Raw genomic sequence first — 22,782 nt, 5'->3', positions numbered from 1 at the left:
AATCTCTATACAACAATTTGTTTGCAGGTTTGTGTATTCCTGCTATTACATTGAGGCAGACAGTTGCGCAAACTTCTTGGCTCGCGCCCCCCAAATTGCTAGAACATTTGTGTAGCTACATTAGTCTTTTGCATCATCCAGCTGTATTGAAACACTCAAATGGGAATGATTGGGTTGTTGATACTGCAAATTCGTTTCCCATAACATTTGGATTTAACCAATAATATTTAGAACTGGCACATGTACTTAACATGTTTATGTAACCAGTAGCGGTTTTTGATACGGGCGACACGGGCGGTTGCCCGGGGCAGCATCGTGGTGGGGGGCGGCATCACGGGCATCCCAAAAAAAAATGCTCATACTCATGCTGCCCCGACATCAGCTAGCGCATATAGGGAATGGCATAGGCACCGACCGGTTTTCTATCGCTCATTTGCTGGGAGTAAGGGCGCCCTCCGTTTGCGAGGTGCGCCTGCTGCTTGCTGCACAGGGAGGAGAGGGCGGGGCGGCGGGGGATTCTCTGGCTGGCTGGAGCAGCATCTAATAACCAACTCGCAAAATAAAACAAAATAAAAACAAAACAACAAACACGAAAACACCAGACATCATGATACAGACTCATAATTTGCACCGATGTTTTTTCGAAATTCTATATGCGAGAGCCCTCGGTGCACCTGCTCGCTGCTGAAGTCAAAGTAAACTTTATTGTCATCTCCGCTACAGTCCAGTATATAGAGAGACGAGACGACGAGGCTCCAGTTACAGCAGTGCAAGTAAACAAACAATAAATATAAGAAGAGTAAGAAAATAAATATACACTTTAGGACCAGGGGTAAAGGGATCAATAACAATTTAAATTTTATAATTTACAGTTTGCTGATTTAAAGTCTCGCACACAACCCGTCGAAAGGGCAGGGGAGGGGGGCCGGCTGCTTCCAAATAGAGCACATTTCATTCATAATGCTGTAAATTAAAGCCCATTATGTATTTATGATTTGAATCCTGGGTTGTGTGAAATCCCAGAAATACACCTTAGACAAAGTGAATCTGTGAACTAAGGTGTAGGTGTGTTAGATCATGTTGTGGTGATCCTCGAGTTGGGGGATTTGTGTTCATACTGGAGTGCAAAATTAAAACCAAGGTGGACAAGAAAAGTTCAAAGCCATCAGGTTAGAAAAAATAGAAAAGAAGAGGAAGAGAAAAGAGGAAGAGAAAAAGATGCAGGTAAGCAGATGTGTCATTGGATAATGGCAGGTCATCCTGAAACAATCAGAATCAGAATACTTTATTAATCCCTAAGGAAATTATGTGGGTTACAGTTGCTCCAAAAAGAAATGGTAAAAATAGCAACTGTAACAGACTAAACTCCAAACAATACATTATGTTACAGATTTTAATATTAATTAGTCATTGTCAATTGTTGATTTGTCCTGTTCTCATTGTATGACGAATTATGATGGCTGTTTGGTAGCCGTCTGCATACTATGTATACTCTCTCTCTCTTCGTATGTGTGTGTGTTTCTCTGGTGAAATTCAGTATGGTTCCGACAACAGTTTTATGTTAATGTATAATCCTTGATATGTTTTATGTGTGTATGTGTGTGTGTGTGTGTGGGGGGGGGGGGGGGGGGTGACTTTTAAGAAGTTTGGAGCTAAATGTGATACATTTTGAAGTTGTTTTCAGCATGCTTCAATTTACAATCAGCTCCATAGTAACCAGCTGGAAGAGCTCAACCTCCTGACTTGTTATTTACATTGGAATTTCCGAGAGGTCCTCAGTCTTATGTAACATGGTTGGGGCCTCCACTGAGGAGCTTATGTCCACACTTCATTGGTTTCTATGCTTGTTACACAAAAACTAGCAGCCATCCTGAAACTTAGAGGTGGAATATATGAAAAAAAAGTACATTTGGTACAGATCTTTTTATCGTTACTTTCCAAGCCATGTATGAATTTTGCTGGCTGGTGGATGTTCTGTTTTGTTTATTCTGTAAAATACCAGCAGCCTTAGTTCCCAAACAGCCACAGGGCTTTGCCTTTTTCAAGAAATGTTTTCACTGGAGTTGACTTAAAAACAACGGAAGTTGCAAAAGTCCCTGATAAAAATACAGACTGCTTAAAAATTAAAGGAAAAACGTGGACCCTTGACTCCTTGTCCTAGGTGGTAAGTTTCTACAAGTTTCTTGCATTGCTTTATTAAGTAAAGTACTTTATACTCTGACAGTGTAGCGGTGTCTACACTTTTAGCTCTATACTACGTACAAAATGGCTCAGTTGAATTAAAGTCATGTCAGTTTTAATTCAGTTTTATTACAGCATCAATTTACAATAAGTTATCTCAAGTCATAAAAGGTAAAGACACTTGCAAATCAAATCAGAATTTGTCAGTTGCTTTAATAAAGTTGGTTTTCTGCTTCTATTACACTTACACTAAAGAGAGAGAGAGAGATAACATTCTTGAACATCAAAAATAATAGCAGAAGACAGTCATCGAGAGAGCAGAGAAACAGACATGCTCAGTTTAGGATAACTCATGCTCTAACGTGGCACAGCACACAGACGATAAGGTTTGGGACTGAGTGTGGCTCCCAAAATGAAGTCCAGACTTGGTTTCTCTCCAGCAGGTGCAGACAATGAAAACCTCTGCAGCAGGGAGGTGAAAAACAGGAATAACTCCATCCTGGCCAGCTGCTCCCCAAGACACACACGTTTACCTGAGAATACACAAGACAATTTTAATTAGTTAACATAAATTTCACTTTGACGCCAACTTATTAGAGAAGCTTTGGAACAACCTAAGGGTACATTCGAGACACTGATGCCCAACTGACAAAGAAATGTTGTAATAGATGGAAGATTTTTTTAATTGTTTTTTTTTTATCTCAATAAATGAGGCACAAGTCTGAACATTTAAAAGCACACAAATTTTTGCGCCTTGTCTTTTCACAATGTTACACGGTATGCACTTTTGAGTTGACCTACTCGATACATTAACAGACTACAGTGCAGCAGACTACCTGCTAATCTGTGTCTACTTCACCACTTTTCAATTTATATTTAATTTGGTTAAAGGTTTTAAGATGCAGTCGTGATTGCCCTGTCGTTTGTCTGAACTTAGTTTTGAATATGCTGAAACCTTCAGTGTGGCTCTTTAGAACAATTTCCTAAATGATTATTCTCAGAGAGCTCTGCAATATCAAGTTTAATTAATGCAAAAGTTTTGTTGAATCCATCCATGATGATTGCAGTTAATCTAGTTTATGTAGTTACACATGCAAAAAGGAGAATCAAACTGCGGTGTATTAAACACCTTTGATTTCCAATTTCCTAGCTGTTATTTTACTTGGTTTTGAGTAGTGTTATAAAAAATATACTGTAAATCAAATTAACAGAGAGAGAAGGGAAATATGGTTAAAGAGCTCTCTGATTACAGAATGGTCCCATAAGTGTAAATGTGGATTAGGTATAAATACTGTCTTCTTTTCAGCTAAATAAAACAACTGTTACTAAACAGTTAGTTAAAAAATTACTAAACTGCAAATTCAAAGCTTATATTCATCATTTTAATCACATATTGGAATTGTGTATGTGTTTTGATCAATTATGGTTTTTCATTTTTGTGAAATGTCCTTCAAAACAAACTAAGCTATACTAACTTTATGTTACTCAAATGTTGATGAGAATACTTGGTAGTTATGTGCAGGATAAACAGGTTAGTTTGCATTAATGTGATGAAATTACTGGTGCACAGTAGCTGTGGTGCTCCTGATCAGATTTAGGTTACATCAAGTGCAGCAGATATGAATTTGCATTTAAGATGATGATGCTTAGATTCATTCACTGAATTCCCACTTCATGTCGACTGTATAGGCCTAGTATAAAGATAGTATAAAAAGTATAGTGTCTGTGTACAGGCAGCTCGGGAAACTGCTGACATCTTGTTAAATTCACTTGTGTACATCCACAAAGAGCAGCAGGTCAGCTGATCACAGCCTGTAAGAAAACTTACTGAGGCTCATGTTAGAAATTACTGAGTTGTGATTATTGTTTAGGTGTGGCAGCAAAATCACCCTCTATCATTTACGTGACAGAAAATTGTTGCTTCAGTACCTCAACTTTTAGTGAAGTATTTTTTAACACAATTATCTTTACTTCTACCTAAGTAAAGAAAGTCTGTACTTTTGCCATCTCTGATTGTAACTAATAACTAACCTGCAGAAAAGGGAATGAAGGCCTCCCTCTTCCTAAATTTTCCATCCTGGTCCAGAAAGTGTTGAGGGTTGAAGGAATGTGGAGTTTCCCACATTGACTCATCATGTAGAACAGAGTGCAATGTAGCCAAGATCTTAGTGCCCTGAAACAAAAACATTTGTTTAAATTATAGGACTTGAACTTCCCATTAGCTACAGTTCTTTAGCATCAAGCCTGCGATTTGAGTATCTCAGAATTATTCTTTATTCATTATTTATGGTCTTCTATCAGGTTAATTTGTTTTGTAAATACACACATTTGTTATTAGTGGATTGTATACCTTTGGGATTGAATATTTATCCACAGTTGTGTTCTTGTTTGCCATGTGAACCACATTAAGTGGGATGATATTTCCCATTCTCTGGATTTCATGAATAACTGCATCAGTGAACGGCATGTTTTCTCTGTCACTTGTAGACGGCTGTCTGGATGAACCAACCACAGCATCTATTTCAGCCTGGACTTTCTCTGCACACACAGGAAACAGGAAAACAAGTGTGTTGCACAGTTGACTAAGCTCACAAACTATATATTGCTGGTAGATATTACTTATACACACACCTTGTATGTCAGGGTAGTGGATCATATATAAAAGCCCCCAGTGTAAAGTAGTAGTTGTGGTTTCAGTTCCAGCGCCAAACAGGTCCATGGTGCAAGCCATCAAATTTTCTAGGTAAAACCCAGAATCTCTATCTTCCTTCTATCAACAGATAATCATGATATTTGATTATTTGCATAATGCATTATTTGCACACACACACACACTCACACACACAAAAATGTGGCACACTTTTAAATCTCAAAAACCCATCTTTTATATAAGACAAGCAAGAAACAAGCACATTAAAACACTGACCTCTCCCATTTCTGTGAGAAAGGAGTCGATGTAGTCTCTTGGTGATGATGGGTGAAAGTTTTCCTGGTGTTCTTTGATCCTAGTTTCTACAAATTCAGCTATTTTCTTTATCAAGGTTAATATTTTCTGGTGTGATCCAGGCAGCCACCTCATCAGCCAAGGTAATGTGTTGTACATCTGCAGAGCAGGAAGACAGTAACCAGATTATCTGATTGACTGGCTGTATCAACAGCATTCATAGAGATCATTATTACTGTATTTTCATGTGTTCCACAGCACAGCAGTATCATTGCAGGAAAGGATATCTAGATGTAAATCTGAGTTACATTTTATTATTGGACTTCTGGTCTAATCTCTCCTCTGATCTCATGTTGTGATTAGTTTTATCATCATCATCATCGTCAACTTTATTTATAAAGCACTTTAAAACAACCACAGCTGACACAAAGTGCTGTACATTGGAACTGTAAAATAAAATGACATAAGATATAAGTAAAAACCAAATAAAAGAAGAGTGAAATCATTAAATAACTACTTCAATTAAAAGAGAAACTAAATCTCGCTGAGGTTAAAAGCCAAGGAATAAAAGTGGGTTTTAAGACGTGATTTAAAAGTGGACAGCGAAGGGGCCTCTCTAACGTGCATGGGCAAATTATTCCATAACTTTGGAGCCACAATAGAGAAGGCCCTGTCCCCTCTGAGCTTCCTCCTGGATCTCGGTACCTCCAGGAGCAGCTGGTCAGCTGACCTGAGAGACCGACAGGGTATGTGGGGATGAAGAAGCTCAGAGAGGTAAGGCGGGGCAAGACTGTGAAGGCATTTAAAAACAAACATAAGAAGTTTAAAATTAACTCTAAAAGACACAGGCAGCCAGTGCAGAGAGGCTAGCACGGGGGTTATATGCTCTCTTTTTCGAGTTCCTGTTAGGAGTCGTGCAGCCGCATTTTGAACCAGCTGCAGACGTGAGAGCAATGACTGACTGACCCCCACATAAAGTGAGTTACAGTAGTCCAGGCAGGAAGAAATAAAAGCATAGATCACTGTTTCAAGATGCTGCCTCGAAAGAAAAGATTTTACTCTTGCCAGTCGCCTTAAATGATAAAAACTGGACTTCACCACTGCTCTGATTTGGTTGTCCAATTTAAAATCACTGTCCAACTTAAAACCAAGGTCAGTAACAACAGGTTTAAAATAGACTTCCAGGGATCCTAAAACAACAGAGGAGGACTCACAGGGACCACTGGGTCCAAACACCAACACTTCTGTTTTCTTTTCATTAAAATTTATAATTACAACAGCTTTCCTTAAGCTGATGCATCCTCTATCTCAGGCCAGGTGGCATTAAAAAATGAATGGTTGAATTGGTTCTGATGGGCTCTTACAGGTGATGGATGAACTTGTTATTGTTTTGTTGTAGATCCGCATTCAGTAAATTATCCTTTCTGGAGTATATTTCACTTGTTATGCAAAGTGGTGAAAAACAGTAAGTATATTTTCTCAAGCATTGTACTTTTAGTACTTATACAATTTCAGCTGCTCTCTTATTTTGAAGGGGACATCACAGCAGATAGACCTGCAGATTGATTTGTTACACATTTTACATCCAAGCTTGAGAGTGGAACTAGAAGTACATGAGCGTGTGAGTAAAGTTCACTCACCCGTACTGTCAAACTTCCCTGTAATCGAATAATGTCATTTATTGTCTGGAGAATATACTGGTACTGCTCATCAGTGTATTCAAATCGATTGCCGAACACCAAACAGCAGATGATGTTTGAGACTGCATTATTAATCAGGTTCTTAGCATTAAAGGGTTTGCCTGGAAAATGAGAAGAAAAACACCTCTTAAATATACTAAAATAATAAATACTTTTTTAAAAAAAGATGATGGGGGCCAGCTACATGGCAGGGCTCAGTTGGGAACAAATGGGACCTAATTTTTGAAAATTGCAAGTGGTTCAAACATTGTAAAATGTACACAGTTCATGAGGCCTAGAAATAAACATTGGTGGATTAGAGAAAGATTGTTTCAAAACATAACAAATAATTGTTAATCTAAAGAAATAATTGGCGCTATATCAATAAAGCTAAAATCAAATGAACAGGATATAATGCATGTCAACAAGTGGAGAAACAGAGTGGGTACCGTTTGCTGTTTGGCTTCTGATCAGAACCCCTTGTTATAACATAAATCAGGTGATGAGCCACAGGTAAAGAAAAGTCTTTAGTACTTCAAATCCTCTAATGTCATATGGTATGCAGGGAGAAATTATATTTAAATTTTATAAAACATGAAAAACATAAATAACATGTCACTATATTGTAAAAAAAAATAATAAAAAAATGCCTTGGTGTTCTGCAAAAGCCTCTGTGAGATACTGGCACTCCTGCTGGATGGATGAATCCAGGGTCTTCTTCCCCAGACTAAAGTTTCTGAACGTGTGAAGAGCAAATCTCCTCTGTTGCTTCCAGGGATAACCATTTGACATCACAAGACCTTTTGGGAATAAAAAATAATGTAGACCTGATCTTTAGATCTTTAGAGGGAAAAATGCAACCACTTTTATCAAACACTACCTTTATTCCCTATAATTGATTCAAATAAGGGCATAGTTGGGCGATCCATGAAGTCTTCTCCTTGGTGAACCAGGGCTTCTTTCACAAGTTTGTAGCCATGAACGACCACAATCCTACCACCAAAGAGTCGGAGGCTGAAAATGTTTCCATATTTCTCTGCAAACTGAACACAGACAGTATATTGTTGTTTTTGGAACAAGATACATTCGGAGGAGGCTATTTATATTTATCACTTCTACAATCAATACTTGTTGTTGTTTTTTGTTTACTAAATATCAGCACTGCTAAAATTTAGGCATAGTAGGCTGCAAGCCAATTGTCCTGAACAGCTACAGCATGAACACGAGTTCTTATAATTATTAAAATGTCACTAATGTCACTAAATGTCAGGTGATAGCCCATCTGCAATAAGGCCATTAAGTGAATATTCAGTTAAATAACTATAATTTTCAGTTACAACTGTCAGTTCAGGTTCAATCAACCTGTTAGGTTGATTGAACCCTTTACCCTCATGGGCACACGAGGACCGCTATACAGAGGAAGCCAAATATACACATGAATGCGACTAAAAATAATTAACCTTTTTGTCGTGATAATTTCACTTGTTAAAAATATTTGAATAGAAAGAAAAATAAATAACTATTTACAAACACTTACAAGTACATTATACATATAACGCGTATTTGGTTAAACAAACAGTCCAAACTTCAAAAGAAGAACCCAAATTACTATCACAGAACCCATTACACAAATATTTCAAAAATTAACTTTTGAGAAATTGGAATTAGTGCATTGCTGAATGTAATTGATTAAAATGTTACAGATTAACTAATTTTATGTCTATAAACTAAAATATTACAATTGTAATGCAGTATATTTTAGGGTCCATTTAATTTATGAATTGTGCTAGATTTGTTTTTCTAGGTTGACGGTTCCATTTTATAAATAATTTTATATTTTTACTTGTTATTGACCCTGTATGTAGGGCTTTCACAAGCCAGTAAACGTTTGCTAAATAAAGCCTTAATCATTATATAGTTGCTTCAAGCCTCATGCAAGCTAAATAACAACTCTGTCTACTCCAGTGTAAATTATGCCTCCTTGCACTCCAATGATTCATTTCACATGTTTGTTTCCTTTCACATTATTTTTCTTGTTTTATTACTAGTCAGTCAGCTGCAGGTGAAATCTGTCTGGTTGAATGAAGGTTTTTGAAACCTCAAATGCAATAACTTTATTTTTTATTTTGGTAAGGACTCGTACCTCTGTCAACTGCAGGTGAAGTCTGGTAGACTGGATACGATGAAGGTCACCAATGAAAGGAAGAGCCCAGGGTCCAGGAGGAAAGTTTTTTGGCACTCTGTTCTTCAGAATATCTGTCAACAGTAGAAAAACAGTCAAAAATATTAGAATATTCCTGCCATCTATCCACTCCAAGCCGAGAAGATTGTATATCGACTCCATATCTTCTATTCAAAGTGAACAGCAGACAACATGTCCAGGTATGTCAAGGTTCAACTTTTCATGGTCAATTCTGAACATAAGAGGACATGTTTGCTCTTCTGTGACAACAGCCTGTCTGGGGTAAGTCATATTGTGGAACCATTAAATAAACCCTCCAAATGCCTTAGCTTTAAACTTGACATAAAACTTAAATCCACTTAATAGGAACATATACACAGAACAACTAATGACTAATGATCTATCTCTGACTAGATACATCCTGAGAACAGGTCACAGGTTAACTTGTAACCTGAATCACTGATAGCGCTGCAGTCCCACCTCATGCTGAACCGTGAGCAAAGTGCAAACTTTAACACAAAGAAATCTCTCAGTGTAAAGAAACCTCAGTGTGATTTATTTGCATTAATTAGATTTAGAAGGTCCTACAAGTTCAGTGTGCATTACAGAGGATTGTAATATGGTTGTTCCCAGTTATTTCTTTTGTCACGGTCTTGGGTCGGCGACACAGTCTTTTCCTTTTTGGTATTATTATTCTTTGATTTCTTGATGTGTCTTTGTTAGTTCTTAGGTTTTGGTTCTGTGTTCCCACTGTTCCATGTTAGCATTGTGCCTCTAGGTTTAGTCTGTGGATTTCTTGTTTTACTTTGAAGGTTTTGTCTCATGTTATTGTATTGTGCTTTACTTCCTTGTCTTGCCCAATTAGTTCCAGCTGTCTTGCCACCTGTTCCTCTTTCCCTCATGTTCCTGCCATTGAGGATGTCCACAAGAAGAGATGTCTACGCCGAGCACGCTTCATTCTCAGGGACTCCTCTCATCCTGCCAATAAACTCTTCCAGCTCCTCCCCTCTGGAAGACTCTACAGGACCCTACAGACTAAAACCAGCAGGTTTAGGAACAGCTTCTTCCCCACACTGAACTCAGTCCCCTGCTGCTTCCATCCACACTAATTCTCCATCCATAACCCCTTATCCCTCTCAGGAACCACGATCATGACTCGCATTCATTTGTAACATTCACCATACGCTCATATTGGTTAATACTGTAGTTTAGGACACTGACATAGTATGCTCTCTGGTACAGTGCATACACTGTTAGCTCTTATAGTCTATTCAGAGCGCTACACTCCCACCGCTGTAGATATACTCATGGGACTCTTTAAATCTGTTTACCTTACAGCAGTACATCGGTACATATGTAGCACATCTGTATATATTTAGCTAATCTGTATATTTGTTTATAGTACATCTGTATATCTGCCCGTCTGTATAGGAATATAGAATATCTGTATGCTACACAGATCATCTGTATATCTGTACATATGTCTGTAGTTCATCTGTATACTTTGTCTCTCCGTACATAATCTGTTCATAACCATTCCACCCTTTATACAGTGGCGTGCAAAAGTATTCGGCCCCCTTGAACTTTTCCACATTTTGTCACATTACAGCCACAAACATGAATCATTTTTACTGGAATTCCACGTGAAAGACCAACACAAAGTGGTGTACACGTGAGAAGTGGAACGAAAATCATACATGATTCCAAACATTTTTGTTTGCGTAATTATTCAGCCCCCTTTGGTCTGAGTGCAGTCAGTTGCCCATAGACATTGCCTGATGAGTGCTAATGACTAAACAGAGTGCACCTGTGTGTAATCTAATGTCAGTACAAATACAGCTGCTCTGTGAAGGCCTCAGAGGTTGTATAAGAGAATATTGGGAGTGACAACACCATGAAGTCCAAAGAACACACCAGACAGGTCAGGGACAAAGTGTACACCACTTTGTGTTGGTCTTTCATGTGGAATTCCAATAAAATTGATTCATGTTTGTGGCTGTAATGTGACAAAATGTGGAAAAGTTCAAGGGGGGCGAATACTTTTGCAAGCCACTGTAGTACCCATATCTGTATATATTAGTATATCCGTACATCTGCCTGTAGTACATCTGTATATTTGTTTAACTTATCTGTATGTAATCTGCTCTTATTGCACTTACTACTCTTGCACTTCTTATTAGATGCAAACTGTATTTCGTTACCCTGTATTCATAGCTGTGTAATGACGATAAAGTTGAATCCAGTCATAATCCTAATCACTTTGCAATATGTAACATGTGCAATGTTATATATTACTGTATATATAAAATCCATATTTATTCTTGAGTATGTACTTAGCACCGGAGAACTGTGCACTTTTACCTTTTTTTTTTTTTTTCTTACATGTTTCCACTGGGCAGGAGTTTCTTTCAATCTCATTGTACATAGATCTATTCTATTCTATTCTATTCTATTCTATTCTATTCTATTATCAACATAGCACTTGTAGCTAGTGGGACATGATGATTTGCTTCTGTCTGCTTACTGTCTGGGATGGAAGATGACAAAGAGTTATTAAAAGTGGGCCAACATTTCTCCACAACTATGTGAGAGACAAGTCATACAGAACAAAAATATTTAAAATTATTGTTGCTAAAGATAGTTTTTGTTTTTTACAGTACTGCAGTGTCCTGTGAAACATTTATTTTTCACATAACTGAATGCAAAGGCAGTTCATTTAAAAAAAGTATCCTTTTCTAATAGCAAATGGGTATTTTTATGAAGTAATTTATTGAGATTGAAATCTCCTTTACACGTGAGATTCAACAACAAAAGCATAAACAAAGTATCAGTAAGAAAAAATAGTTACAAGATGCTGTACTGAATCTCCATAAACAAGGAAGGACAATATGGTGCACTGACCAGTAGTTATACAGGTGAGGAAGGCATCTCACCTGTTTAACTTCTCTCACGGAGAACCATTTAAAAAATGATATAGATAAAAGAAGAAAATTTCAAATTTCATTTTCTGCTATTATTTTCAGATTTTCATTCTTTTGGTAAGTGATCATTTTAAAAAAGTATTTTATATGTGTAATAATATCTAAATAAATTATTTACAGGTTCAACAAATCCAATGTGCAGAGAAATTATCATAAGTACGACGTTTTGGTGATTCCCTTGAGAGGTTGTAATGGTCCGTGGATTTTATTGCATCAGGATTATTTTATTTGTGAGTCCATATTTATTCAGAAAAATCATGCAAAATTAAAATACGTTCAAATTCTATTTAAAATATATATTACTTATTAATTACTTACACTAGAGCGCTAGAGATAGACAGAGAGAACAGTAAAGCAGATATTCTTTATGCATTGCATCAAAAACAATAGCAGAAGACAGTCATTGAGAGCGCAGAGAAACAGACATGCTCAGCTGAGGATAACTCGTGCTCTAACGTGGCACAGCACACAGACAATAAGGTTTGGGACTGCGTGTGGCTCCCAAAATGAAGTCCAGACTGGGTTTCTCTCCAGCAGGTGCAGACAATGAAAGCCTCTGCAGCAGGGAGGTGAAAAACAGGAATAACTCCATCCTGGCCAGCTGCTCCCCAAGACACACACGTTTACCTGAGAATACACAAGACTACATGTTTTAAATACATAATTTACAGGGTTTCCACGCTAATCACAGCTTATAACAGTTTATTAATTTAGATCAACAAATAAAGCACGAGCCAGAACATTTAAAAGCACACAATTTAATGCAAGGAACAAGCAGCAGAGTTTCTGCTAATCTGTATCTACTTCACCACTTTATCACTGTATTGAGCAGTGTAAATATGATTATGCTACAAATAATCAAAATAAAATGTTACATATACAAAAAGTTGACCATAAGCAGCAATATTTTTTTTAAACTTCTGCCTAAAACAGCATTTACCAGAGTTTTAAAGGATTGCAACTAATAACTAACCTGCAGAAAAGGGAAAGAAGGCCTCCCTCTTCCTAAATTTTCCATCCTGGTCCAGAAAGTGTTGAGGGTTGAAGGAATGTGGAGTTTCCCACATAGACTCATCACGTAGAACAGAGTGCAATGAAGCCAAGATCTTGGTGCCCTGAAAAATACCATTTGTTCAAATTGCAGGATTTGAACTTCCCCATTGGCTACAGTTCTTTAGCATCAATACTTGGTATTTGAGTATCTGAATATTTGAGTTGTAACTGTTCTTTGTAATTACTTATGATCCCGTGTTGGGGTGTTTCCAGAGGTGGGAAGTAACAAAGTAACTTTATTTCTGTAACTAGAATTTTCAATTCTATTCTATTCTATTCCATTTTATTTATATAGCGCCAAATCACAACAACAGTCGCCTCAAGGCGCTTTTTATTGAACAGTAGATCGTACAATAATAGATACAGAGAAAACCCAACAATCATATGACCCCTATGAGCAAGCACTTTGGCGACAGTGGGAAGGAAAAACTCCCTTTTAACAGGAAGAAACCTCCGGCAGAACCAGGCTCAGGGAGGGGCGGGGCCATCTGCTGTGAATGGTTGGGGTGAGAGAAGGAAAACAGGATAAAGACATCTTGTGGAAGAGAGACAGAGGTTAATAACAAGTATGAGTCAATGCAGAGAGGTCTATTAACACATAGTGAGTGAGAAAATGTCCGTATGTTGTGTTGGCGGTACTTCAGCATCTAGCTAGTGCTACAGATAAGGAGGATGCATGAAGCGAGTGTTTTTTAAGTGGCATGCAATTTAGTAGCCTGAAAAGAAAAACGTCTGGACTTCTTTAAGTTTCCTGGAAGACGTTTCACCTCGCATGAGAAAAAACCTTCACAGACAGTTTCTATTAGCTCAGCAAACATCAGAAAACACACAAGCTGTTTGTGTGCAGTTTGTCGCACAGTGCATTCATAGCTAAAGGTCAAGTTGATGGATTTCACAGGGAGAGAAGAGGATGAGAGCTAACTTCACTCGGAGATGGATAAAGATTTAGGAAGACAAACTCGACAGGAGAGGAAGAAGAGAGGTTAGATTTAAAGCTGAAGACTGCACAGTGACGCTTAAACAGAAAATTTAAAGCTTACATTCAATGTCATTATTTTAACCACATGTTGGAACTGTGTATGATGTGTTTTGATAAATTATGTATTTTCATTGTCGTAAAATGTCCTGCAAAACAAACTAACCTATATTAACTTTGTGCTATTCAAATGTTGCATGGAAATACTGGGTAGTTTTGTCCAGGATAAACAGGTTAGTTTGCATTACAGGGCTGAATTTACAGTAAAGCACTGTGTTGGACTGGTGCACAGTAGCTGTGGTGCTCCTGGTCAGATTTAGGTTACATCAAGTGTAGCAGCGACTTTGCATTTTAGATGATCATTCTTAGATTACTTCACTGAATTTAAACTTTATAACAACTCAGTATAAAGTGTAGGGGGATAGACATCTGCCAGGATAGCTGAAAAAACCCATCTACACTTGTGTAATTGTGTAAATCTACAGAGAAGAGCAGGTCAGCTGATCACATCATGTACACTAAAAACCTCCTGGTGCCATAGCTGGACTGGCCATCAGATCAGGCATAGCAGGCATCTGCCCGGCGGGCCAATGGGGAGTTTTTGTTTTTATAGGCCGATGGGGTTTTTTTTGTGTGTGTTTGTTGATTCGTTTTTTTGTAACAGTATAAACAACCAAAGGTGGTGGACTGTCCAGCAGCTGGCCGATGTGTAAAATGTAAAAATAAGTCAGTTGTTTGGTGGTGGCTATGGCGGAGCTTCCACTGAGCCCAGCAGGTGGATGAGGGAAAGGTGGATGAATAGTGGAATTGTAAAGTGCTTTGAGTGTCTAGAAAAGCTCTATATAAATGCAATCCATTATTAGTATATACCTTTGACACATCTGATTATCTCAGAGTTTTTCTTTTTAACTGGCGCACATTTGTTACTGGTTGATTGTGTACCTTTGGGATTGAGTACTTATCCACAGTTGTGTTCTTGTTTGCCATGCGAAGCGTGTTAATTGGGGCAATATTTCCCATTCTCTGGATTTCATGAACAACTGCATCAGTGAACGGCATGTTTTCTCTGTCACTTGTAGACGGCTGCCTGGATGAACCAACCACAGCATCTATCTCAGCTTGGACTTGCTCTGCACACACAGAAAACAGGAAAATAAGTGTTGTGCACAGTTGACTAAGCTCACAAAATATGTATCCCTGATAGATATTACCCTGACACACCTTGTATGTCAGGGTAGTGGATCATATATAAAAGCCCCCAGTGTAAAGTAGTAGTTGTGGTTTCAGTTCCAGCGCCAAACAGGTCCATTGTGCAAGCCACCAAATTTTCGAGATAAAACCCAGAATCTTTATCTTCCTTCTATCAATGATACAAGAGAAAATTGTTATATTTGATTATGTACACAATATAAATACAAACCATCTTATCAAAACGTTTTGTAAAGTAAAGAATAACATTTTTTTAAATTCCCCTCTCGCCCCCATGAAGGTGCAGAGATCTTGGATGTTGTTCCTGGTATCTGCTGGAGCCACTTGCTTTGCTCCGGGGTCACTGCACCGAGCGCACCAATTACCACGAGGACCACTGTTACCGTCACTCAAGATCAACTTGAGTGACGGTAACAGTGCAAGATCAACAGGACCCTAAGAGCCTTCATCAGGAACTCAATGGGGATGTGGCGAACAACACTAGAGACCAACAGGATCTACCAAGGAGATGCACTGTCCCCACTGATGTTCTGCATAGACCTAAATCCTCTCAGAGAGGTAAGGCTGTCAGAACAGAGGGGATCACACTACCAGAAGGAAACATTGCAGACACTGAGGACAGACCACCTCCTAGGGTGGTTGAGAATGACAGAGCTAAGAACCTGTGGGACTTCCAGATACAGACAGACAAAATGGTGATCGTTAACCAACCAGACATAGTAGTTGTAGACAAGCAGGAGAAGATGTAGCAGAAGACGTACTGATAAACGTACCAATACGGAATGACAGTAACATCTCAAAGAATGAACACGAAATGCTGGAGAAGTACCGGGGGCTCAGAGAAGAGCTGAGAAGGTGGAGAGTGAAGGTAACAGTGGTCCCAGTGGTAATCGGAGCACTAGGGTGCAGTGACTCCCAAGTTAGGTGAATGGCTCCAGCAGATCCCTCTGTCCAGAAGAGTTAGAGTTAGAACCCTTAAGCTCCCAGCTCTCTGGTAGAGGACCTGAGCTTGAAGGATTGACTACTTGCAGAGGCGAGAGGGGGATTAATTTTTTTCATAAAAGCAAATCGAGATAGACATTAAAACACTAACCTCTCCCATTTCTTTGAGAAAGGAGTCAATGTAGTCTCTTGGTGATGAAGGGTCAAAGTTTTCCTGGTGTTCTTTGATCCTAGTTTCTACAAATTCAACTATTTTCTATGTCAAGATAAATATCGTCTGGTGTGATCCAGGCAGCCACTTCATCAGCTGGGGTATTGTATTGTACATCTGCAGAGCAGGAAGACAGTAACCAGATTATCTAATTGACTGGCCGTATTAACATAAGCAATAATAAAGATCATTATTACTGTGTGTTCATGAATTTTAGGTTTGAAACCTGCAGCTGTATCATTGCAAGAACGGAACCCGAGTGGCATTTTGTTATTGGACTTCTGGTCTACTCTCTTTATAAGAGCTTAAATGCTTTTTTATAAAATAACTTCTTTTAAGTGTCTCCCAGCACAATTCTTAGCATATTTTGGTTCCTGCAACTGGTCCATTGGGTTATTGTCTCCCCAGAACCACTTCCCTTGTGCTTTTGGAAATCAGTTTTCATTTTTCCTATTTGTGTTTTCTTTTTTCCAATTTCCGTTGTGCTTTGTTTGCTTTTGCAGCCTTTTTGTTATTGCTGGTGTTTTCTTAAGTTGCAGTCCGTTTGGCCTCTCAGGGCCACCATATTAATGTAATAACTTAAAGGTGGGATAATTATTTAGTTGAATTAGTTTATGTATAGGTAATTAGGTAGGTCATTTGTTTGTTTTCATATTAAGTGTGTTTATTATTGGATGGCACCGCTATACAGGGCACAAGTTGGGCATGCACCAAGAAAACAAAACAAAACAAAGAAAACAAAAGGGCAATTTAGTTAAGAGTGAAGTCATGCAGCTTTTTGACCTGTCTGTCTCTCTTCATTTTTAAAATGGTTCAAACATTTTAGTGTGAAACATATCACTGCCACAATGTTTGTAAACAGCTTGGTGTCAAAGTAAAAAAGGCTCAATGAAGTTTATTAAAAAGTCTTTTTGAGCTGTTTGTGTGGAAGTGTGAATTAATCTAAGGCTAGAAGTCAGGGGTGTCAAGCTAAGGCTTCATTCATTAGGATTTACACTCATCATCACGGTGTGATTGGTTTTATAATAGCAACAAGCAGCTCTGCTTAAACTGTTGCCCCGACTGTATCTAACCAGGAAATGTTAGAAAATGAATGGGTGAATTGGTTCTGTTTGGCTTTTACAGGCGATGGGTAAATCTGATACTGCTGTATTGTAGATCCACATTCAGTAAATAATCCTTTCTGGAGTGTATTTCACTTGTAATGCACAGTGGTGAAAAACCGCCAAGTGGACATCACAGCAGATAGATATGCAAATTGATTTAGCACACATTTACATCCATGTTTGAGACTGGAACTAGAAGTACATGAGTGTGTGAATAACATGCACTCACCCGTACTGTCAAACTTCCCTGTAATCGAACAATGTCATTTATTGTCTGGAGAATATGCTGGTATTGCTTGTCAGTGTACTCAAATCGATTGCCAAACACCAAACAGCAGATGATGTTTGAGACTGCATTATTAATCAGGTTCTTAGCATTAAAGGGTTTGCCTGCAAAATGAGGAGAAAAAAAACATTCATGAAATTAAAAAAATAAATAAATAAAATTCAAATTAAAATACATAGTTGGGAAAAAAGTGGACCTTGAAAATTGCAAGTGAAATGTACCTCCAACTCTTACCCAAGGGTGTCAAATAAACTTTGGTGTAAAGGATTAGGGAAATGTCCTGAGTGTTTCAGAACATTTCAGCAAATAATTGTGAATCTGAACAAAGAATTGGAGCTATATCAATAAAACTAAAATCAAAAGAACAGGATATAATGCATGTCAACAAGTGGAGAAACAGAGTGGGTGCTGTTTTTAATGTTTGGCCTCTGATTAGAACTCCTTGTTAAAACATAAATCAGGTGATGAGCTACAGGTAAAGAAAAGTGGGACAATTATTAAGGAAACATTTTAGGCCATGTGCTTTAGTACTGTGAACCTTATAAACATGTCATATGGTAAGCAATGGTGAATTATATTTAAATTTTATAAACACACATACTAAACATAGATAACATGTAACTATATAGTTGTTTGTTTTTTTTGTGCCTTGCTGATCTGTGAAAGCCTCTGTGAGATACTGGCACTCCTGCTGGATGGATGAATCCAGGGTCTTCTTCCCCAGACCAAAGTTTCTGAATGTGTGAAGAACAAATCTCCTCTGTTGCTTCCAGGGATAACCATTTGCCATCAAAATACCTTTTGGAAATAAAAATTTAATTAGACCTGATGTGATCAGTTCAATCAAGTTTTTGGAATTTTGGAGGGAAAAATGCAAACACTACCTTTATTCCCAGTAATTGATTCAAATAAGGGTATACTTGGGCGATCCATGACGTTTTCTCCTTGGTGAACCAGGGCTTCTTTCACAAGTTTGTAGCCATGAACGACCACAATCCTACCACCAAAGAGTCGGAGGCTGAAAATGTTTCCATATTTCTCTGCAAACTGAACACAGAAAGTATATTGTTGTTTTTGGAGCAAGATACATTCTGAGGAGGCTATATAATAATAATAATAATAATAATAACAATAATAATAATAATACATTTTATTTATAGGCGCCTTTCAGACCTTCAAGGTCACCTTACAATAACATGTGAACAATAGCATAAAAAAACATTAAAAAATATATGTATATATAATAAACATGGTAAAATAAAATTTAGACATAAACAGTCATAAAAGTATAAAGGCCAGTATAAAAACTGAGCAGGTAAAAATGGACTAAGACAGATCAGGTGTATGCAATTCTAAATAGATGAGTTTTGAGACGTGATTTAAAAGTGGTGAGACAGTGTGTGGTCCGGAGAACAAGTGGAAGTGCATTCCAAAGTCTTGGGGCAGAACAGCTAAAGGCTCTGAGTCCAATGGTAGTCAGGTGAGCAGGTGGAACTGACAGAAGGGAAGCTGAAGAAGAGCGGAGTGTACGGGGGGTGAGTATGTATGGAGAAGATCGGATAGATATGGAGGAGCTAGGTTATGAAGCGCTTTGTAAGTGAGAAGCAGGATCTTGAAATTGACACGGAGGTGAACTGGAAGCCAATGGAGCTGTTTAAGAACAGGTGTTATATGTTCAGTGAATCTAGTTCTGGAAATAATACAAGCAGCTGTATTTTGAACTAACTGCAATTTATGGAGGGATTTATGAGGTAGACCATAGAGAAGAGAATTACAGTAATCTAAACGAGATGTGACAAGAGCATTGACAAGTATGGCGGTACTGTGTGGAGTCAGTGAGGGACGAAGGCGGTTATTATTACGGAGATGAAAGTAGGAGTAGTATATATTATATATATTCATATTTTGCAATTTATATAAGAAAAGGTTTTTGTTGTTTTTTACTTAATATCAGAACTGCTGTAAGTTAGTAGGCCAGTTAATTTCTTCTGAGATTAATAAAATATTCTTATTCTGCATTCAGCAGAGTGGGGAATTCAGAACAGATTTGGCATTAAGACAAGTTCCTATAGTTATGAAAATGTCACTATATCAGGTGTTAGCCTACCTGTAATGAGGCCATTAAGTTACTATTCAGTTAAATAGCTAAAATTGTGAGCAATAAATACCAGTTCAGTGAAGGGTTCAATGAACCTCTTAGGTTCATTGAACCCTTCACTTTACCCTCATGGTCACCGCAGGAAGCCAAATGCAATACAAATACAAAGTATTTCTAAAACATTTCACTTCTCAGTAGAAGTTTAGTAAAAAACAAACAAACAAACAAACAAAAAACTAAGATAAAAAGTAAATAACAATTTCCAAGCAAGAAAATGATAATGATATATTTTTTTTATTAAACCAACAGTCCAAACCTCAAAGAAAGAAACTAAAAAACTATTAAAGATTATTGCCCATTGACGTAAATGTACAATTATTCCATTTATTTAAATGGACTAATTCAGTTTCATTTCTAATGCAGGATATACTGGTGTCCATTTGATTTAAAAAGTTTGCTAAATATAGCCTTAAACATGATACAATTGCTTCAAGCCTCATACAAGCTAAATAACGACTCTGTCTACTTATAATAATGGATTGGATTTATATAGCGCTTTTCAATGCCACTATTCATTCACTCTCACATTCACACACTGGTGGAGGCAAGCTACGGTTGTAGCCACAGCTGCCCTGGGGCAGACTGACAGAAGCGAGGCTGCCATATCGCGCCATCGGCCCCAGTCATTGTGTCTTGACCAAGGACACAACGACCAGGCGACCTTCCAGTTACAGATACGCTTCCCAACCCCCTGAGCCACGGTCGCCCATACTTTGGTGTAAATTATGCCTCCTTGCACTCCAGTGATTTCACATGTTTGTTTCCTTTCACATTATTTTTCTGCTTTTATTATTAGTCAGTCAGCTGCAGGTGAAATCTGTATGGTTGAATGAATGTTGGTTTTTTTTTCAATTTCAAATGTTTTTTCATTTTATTATAATATAATAACTTTAATTTTTATTTAGGAATGGACTCATACCTCTGTTAACTGCAGGTGGAATCTGGTAGCTTGGATACGATGAAGGTCACCAATGAAAGGAAGAGCCCAGGGTCCAGGAGGAAAGTTTTTTGGCACTCTGTTCTTCAGAAAATCTGTCAACAGTAGAGAAACAGTCAAAAATATTAAAATAATTTTGCCATCTATCCACTCCAAGCCGAGAACCTTGTATATCAACTCCATATCTTCTCTTAATCTGTCCTGCTACAAGTAACCAGAGGACAAACACAATCAGATAAACAGCACTGACTGTCCCACCTCACACTGAACTGTGAACAAAGTGCAAACTTTAACACACATGTGTCAAAGTCAAGGCCCGCGGGCCACATCTGGGTGGCGTACATTTAATCAATCAATCAATCAATCAATCAATCAAGGCTTTATTCGTCACATGCAGGTTGCCCTGCAGTGAAATGGGACCCCCCCCCCCCCCACACACCACCACCACCACCACCACCACCACCACCATACACACACAACACAGACATCACATGGGGGATACAGGTCGGAGATCAGTAGCGTTACAGAAAAACACTGAAATATACACTACAATGGGAAAGTTTAAAAAAAGGACTCATGCTGGGCTCCTATGGGAGGACACAGGGGCGATTCTAGGATCAGGCACCCAGAGAGCTGCCCATCCAGGCAAGGTAAACTTTACTCATCACAATAAGACTTCTTCCCCGTCTCTGTCAGTCCCTGCATCCCTAAATGCCTCCAGTTGTCCCGAGTTCTGTCTGACTGCCTCCTTGGTGCATTTAAACCCCTGTTCCTCCCTGTCCTCATCGTCTGTTGTCTTCATCTCCATTATCAGTCATCATAATTTTACCCTCTCTGTGCAAGTCTGCAAATTTCTTTATTAAATCATAAGTTTCTTAAATTCATCAAGTCTCTCTGTGCCTGGGTCCTCGTCACAAAATATGACATCACTGTTTTGTACATTTTAACACAATTTAATCCCCACATTTTTGAAAGAATAGCAAAACACTTTTTTGAAAAGTCTGTAACAAAACCATCAAATCTGATCAAGGTTATTAAAATGCTGCCAAAGAAGAATGGATTGGAATTTTAAAAAAATACATATCCTAACCTTAATTACTGGGGAAAAATGATAAATGATGCTCATAGTGAGTAAAAAGTAAACTGTGTGCATTTTTTGGACAGAGATTCACTTCTAAAGTGTATGTATAATACAATACAGATACATAAAAAATACACTCCAAAAATAGAAGAGTCCTTGAAATATACAAAATATTATTAGAAAATGGAGACACTTGGCTTTTGGTACAATATATACAATGTATGAAAAGATCTTTACTGCAGATGCTACTATGGCTCTGCAGATTTTTTCTTTTCTTTTAACCTATGTCGCCTCACCTTGAGGTTGGTAAATCTGTCTATCACATTTTGGTGGTCAAGTTTCTCACGCATCTCTTTCTCAACTGACATCACAGCCAGGTGCTGGAGTCTGCTTTGACCCATGGTCCTTCTCAGCCAGGTATGGAGCTGACTCAAGACACTAAAAGACCTTTCACAGCTACAGCTGCTAACTGGGTTTGTTAGGGCAACCTGAATAACAGTTTTCAGTTTGGGGACGATCTGATTATCCAGAAGATTGTACAATGTTAACATATCTGGAATGGCACCAGCCCCACTCTTGAGCTTTATAAAGTCTTTGGCAACCGTGACTTCCTCTGACTGAAGCTCAATATGGTAATGCAGTGCCAGGGCTGACAACCCAGTTTGTTTTGCAGATTCTGTATAGCAGCTTTAATATAGGGAGAACACAACTTCCAGATTGTATGAGTTGTTTGTATTAGTTGTTTGTCTTTCTTTTTCTTTGCCAGTTAAACAGTTACTGTTTTGCCTGTTAGTACTCCCTGTCTGTTTTCTTACCTGGTACTTCCTTATCTTGTACTTTGTCCTCATGTTCCCCT

At 38.1% G+C, this 22,782-nt stretch overlaps 3 protein-coding genes across 3 annotated transcripts in view; 1 reads left to right on the top strand and 2 right to left on the bottom strand.

Annotated features, from left to right (window-relative positions):
* LOC146490856 (cytochrome P450 2J2-like) overlaps positions 1–22,782 on the top strand; it is a 69,141-nt gene that overhangs the window by 13,565 nt on the left and 32,794 nt on the right. The window lies entirely within an intron of this gene.
* Positions 2,291–9,421, bottom strand: LOC146490860 (cytochrome P450 2J2-like). Its single transcript, XM_085152360.1, has 9 exons — positions 8,948–9,421; positions 7,685–7,847; positions 7,455–7,604; positions 6,766–6,926; positions 5,108–5,284; positions 4,813–4,951; positions 4,532–4,719; positions 4,213–4,354; positions 2,291–2,714 (listed from the first exon to the last, which is right to left on the bottom strand). Exons 1-9 carry the CDS (start codon positions 9,146–9,148, stop codon positions 2,539–2,541), a joined length of 1,497 nt encoding a protein of 498 aa, XP_085008486.1. The 5' UTR covers positions 9,149–9,421; the 3' UTR covers positions 2,291–2,538.
* On the bottom strand, positions 11,739–21,120 carry LOC146490859 (cytochrome P450 2J4-like). Its single transcript, XM_085152347.1, is given in 9 exon segments — positions 11,739–12,594; positions 12,941–13,082; positions 14,939–15,126; positions 15,218–15,356; positions 16,299–16,475; positions 17,694–17,854; positions 18,399–18,548; positions 18,635–18,797; positions 20,828–21,120. Coding segments are annotated over 9 exon segments (1,497 nt in total). The 5' UTR covers positions 21,029–21,120; the 3' UTR covers positions 11,739–12,418.

Source organism: Neolamprologus multifasciatus, chromosome 23 (genome assembly GCF_963576455.1).
Source record: "Neolamprologus multifasciatus chromosome 23, fNeoMul1.2, whole genome shotgun sequence".
Classification (NCBI taxonomy): Eukaryota; Metazoa; Chordata; class Actinopteri; order Cichliformes; family Cichlidae; genus Neolamprologus; species Neolamprologus multifasciatus.
The sequence above is the reverse complement of the archived record's forward strand: the minus strand, read 5'-3'. Positions and strand labels throughout refer to the sequence as shown.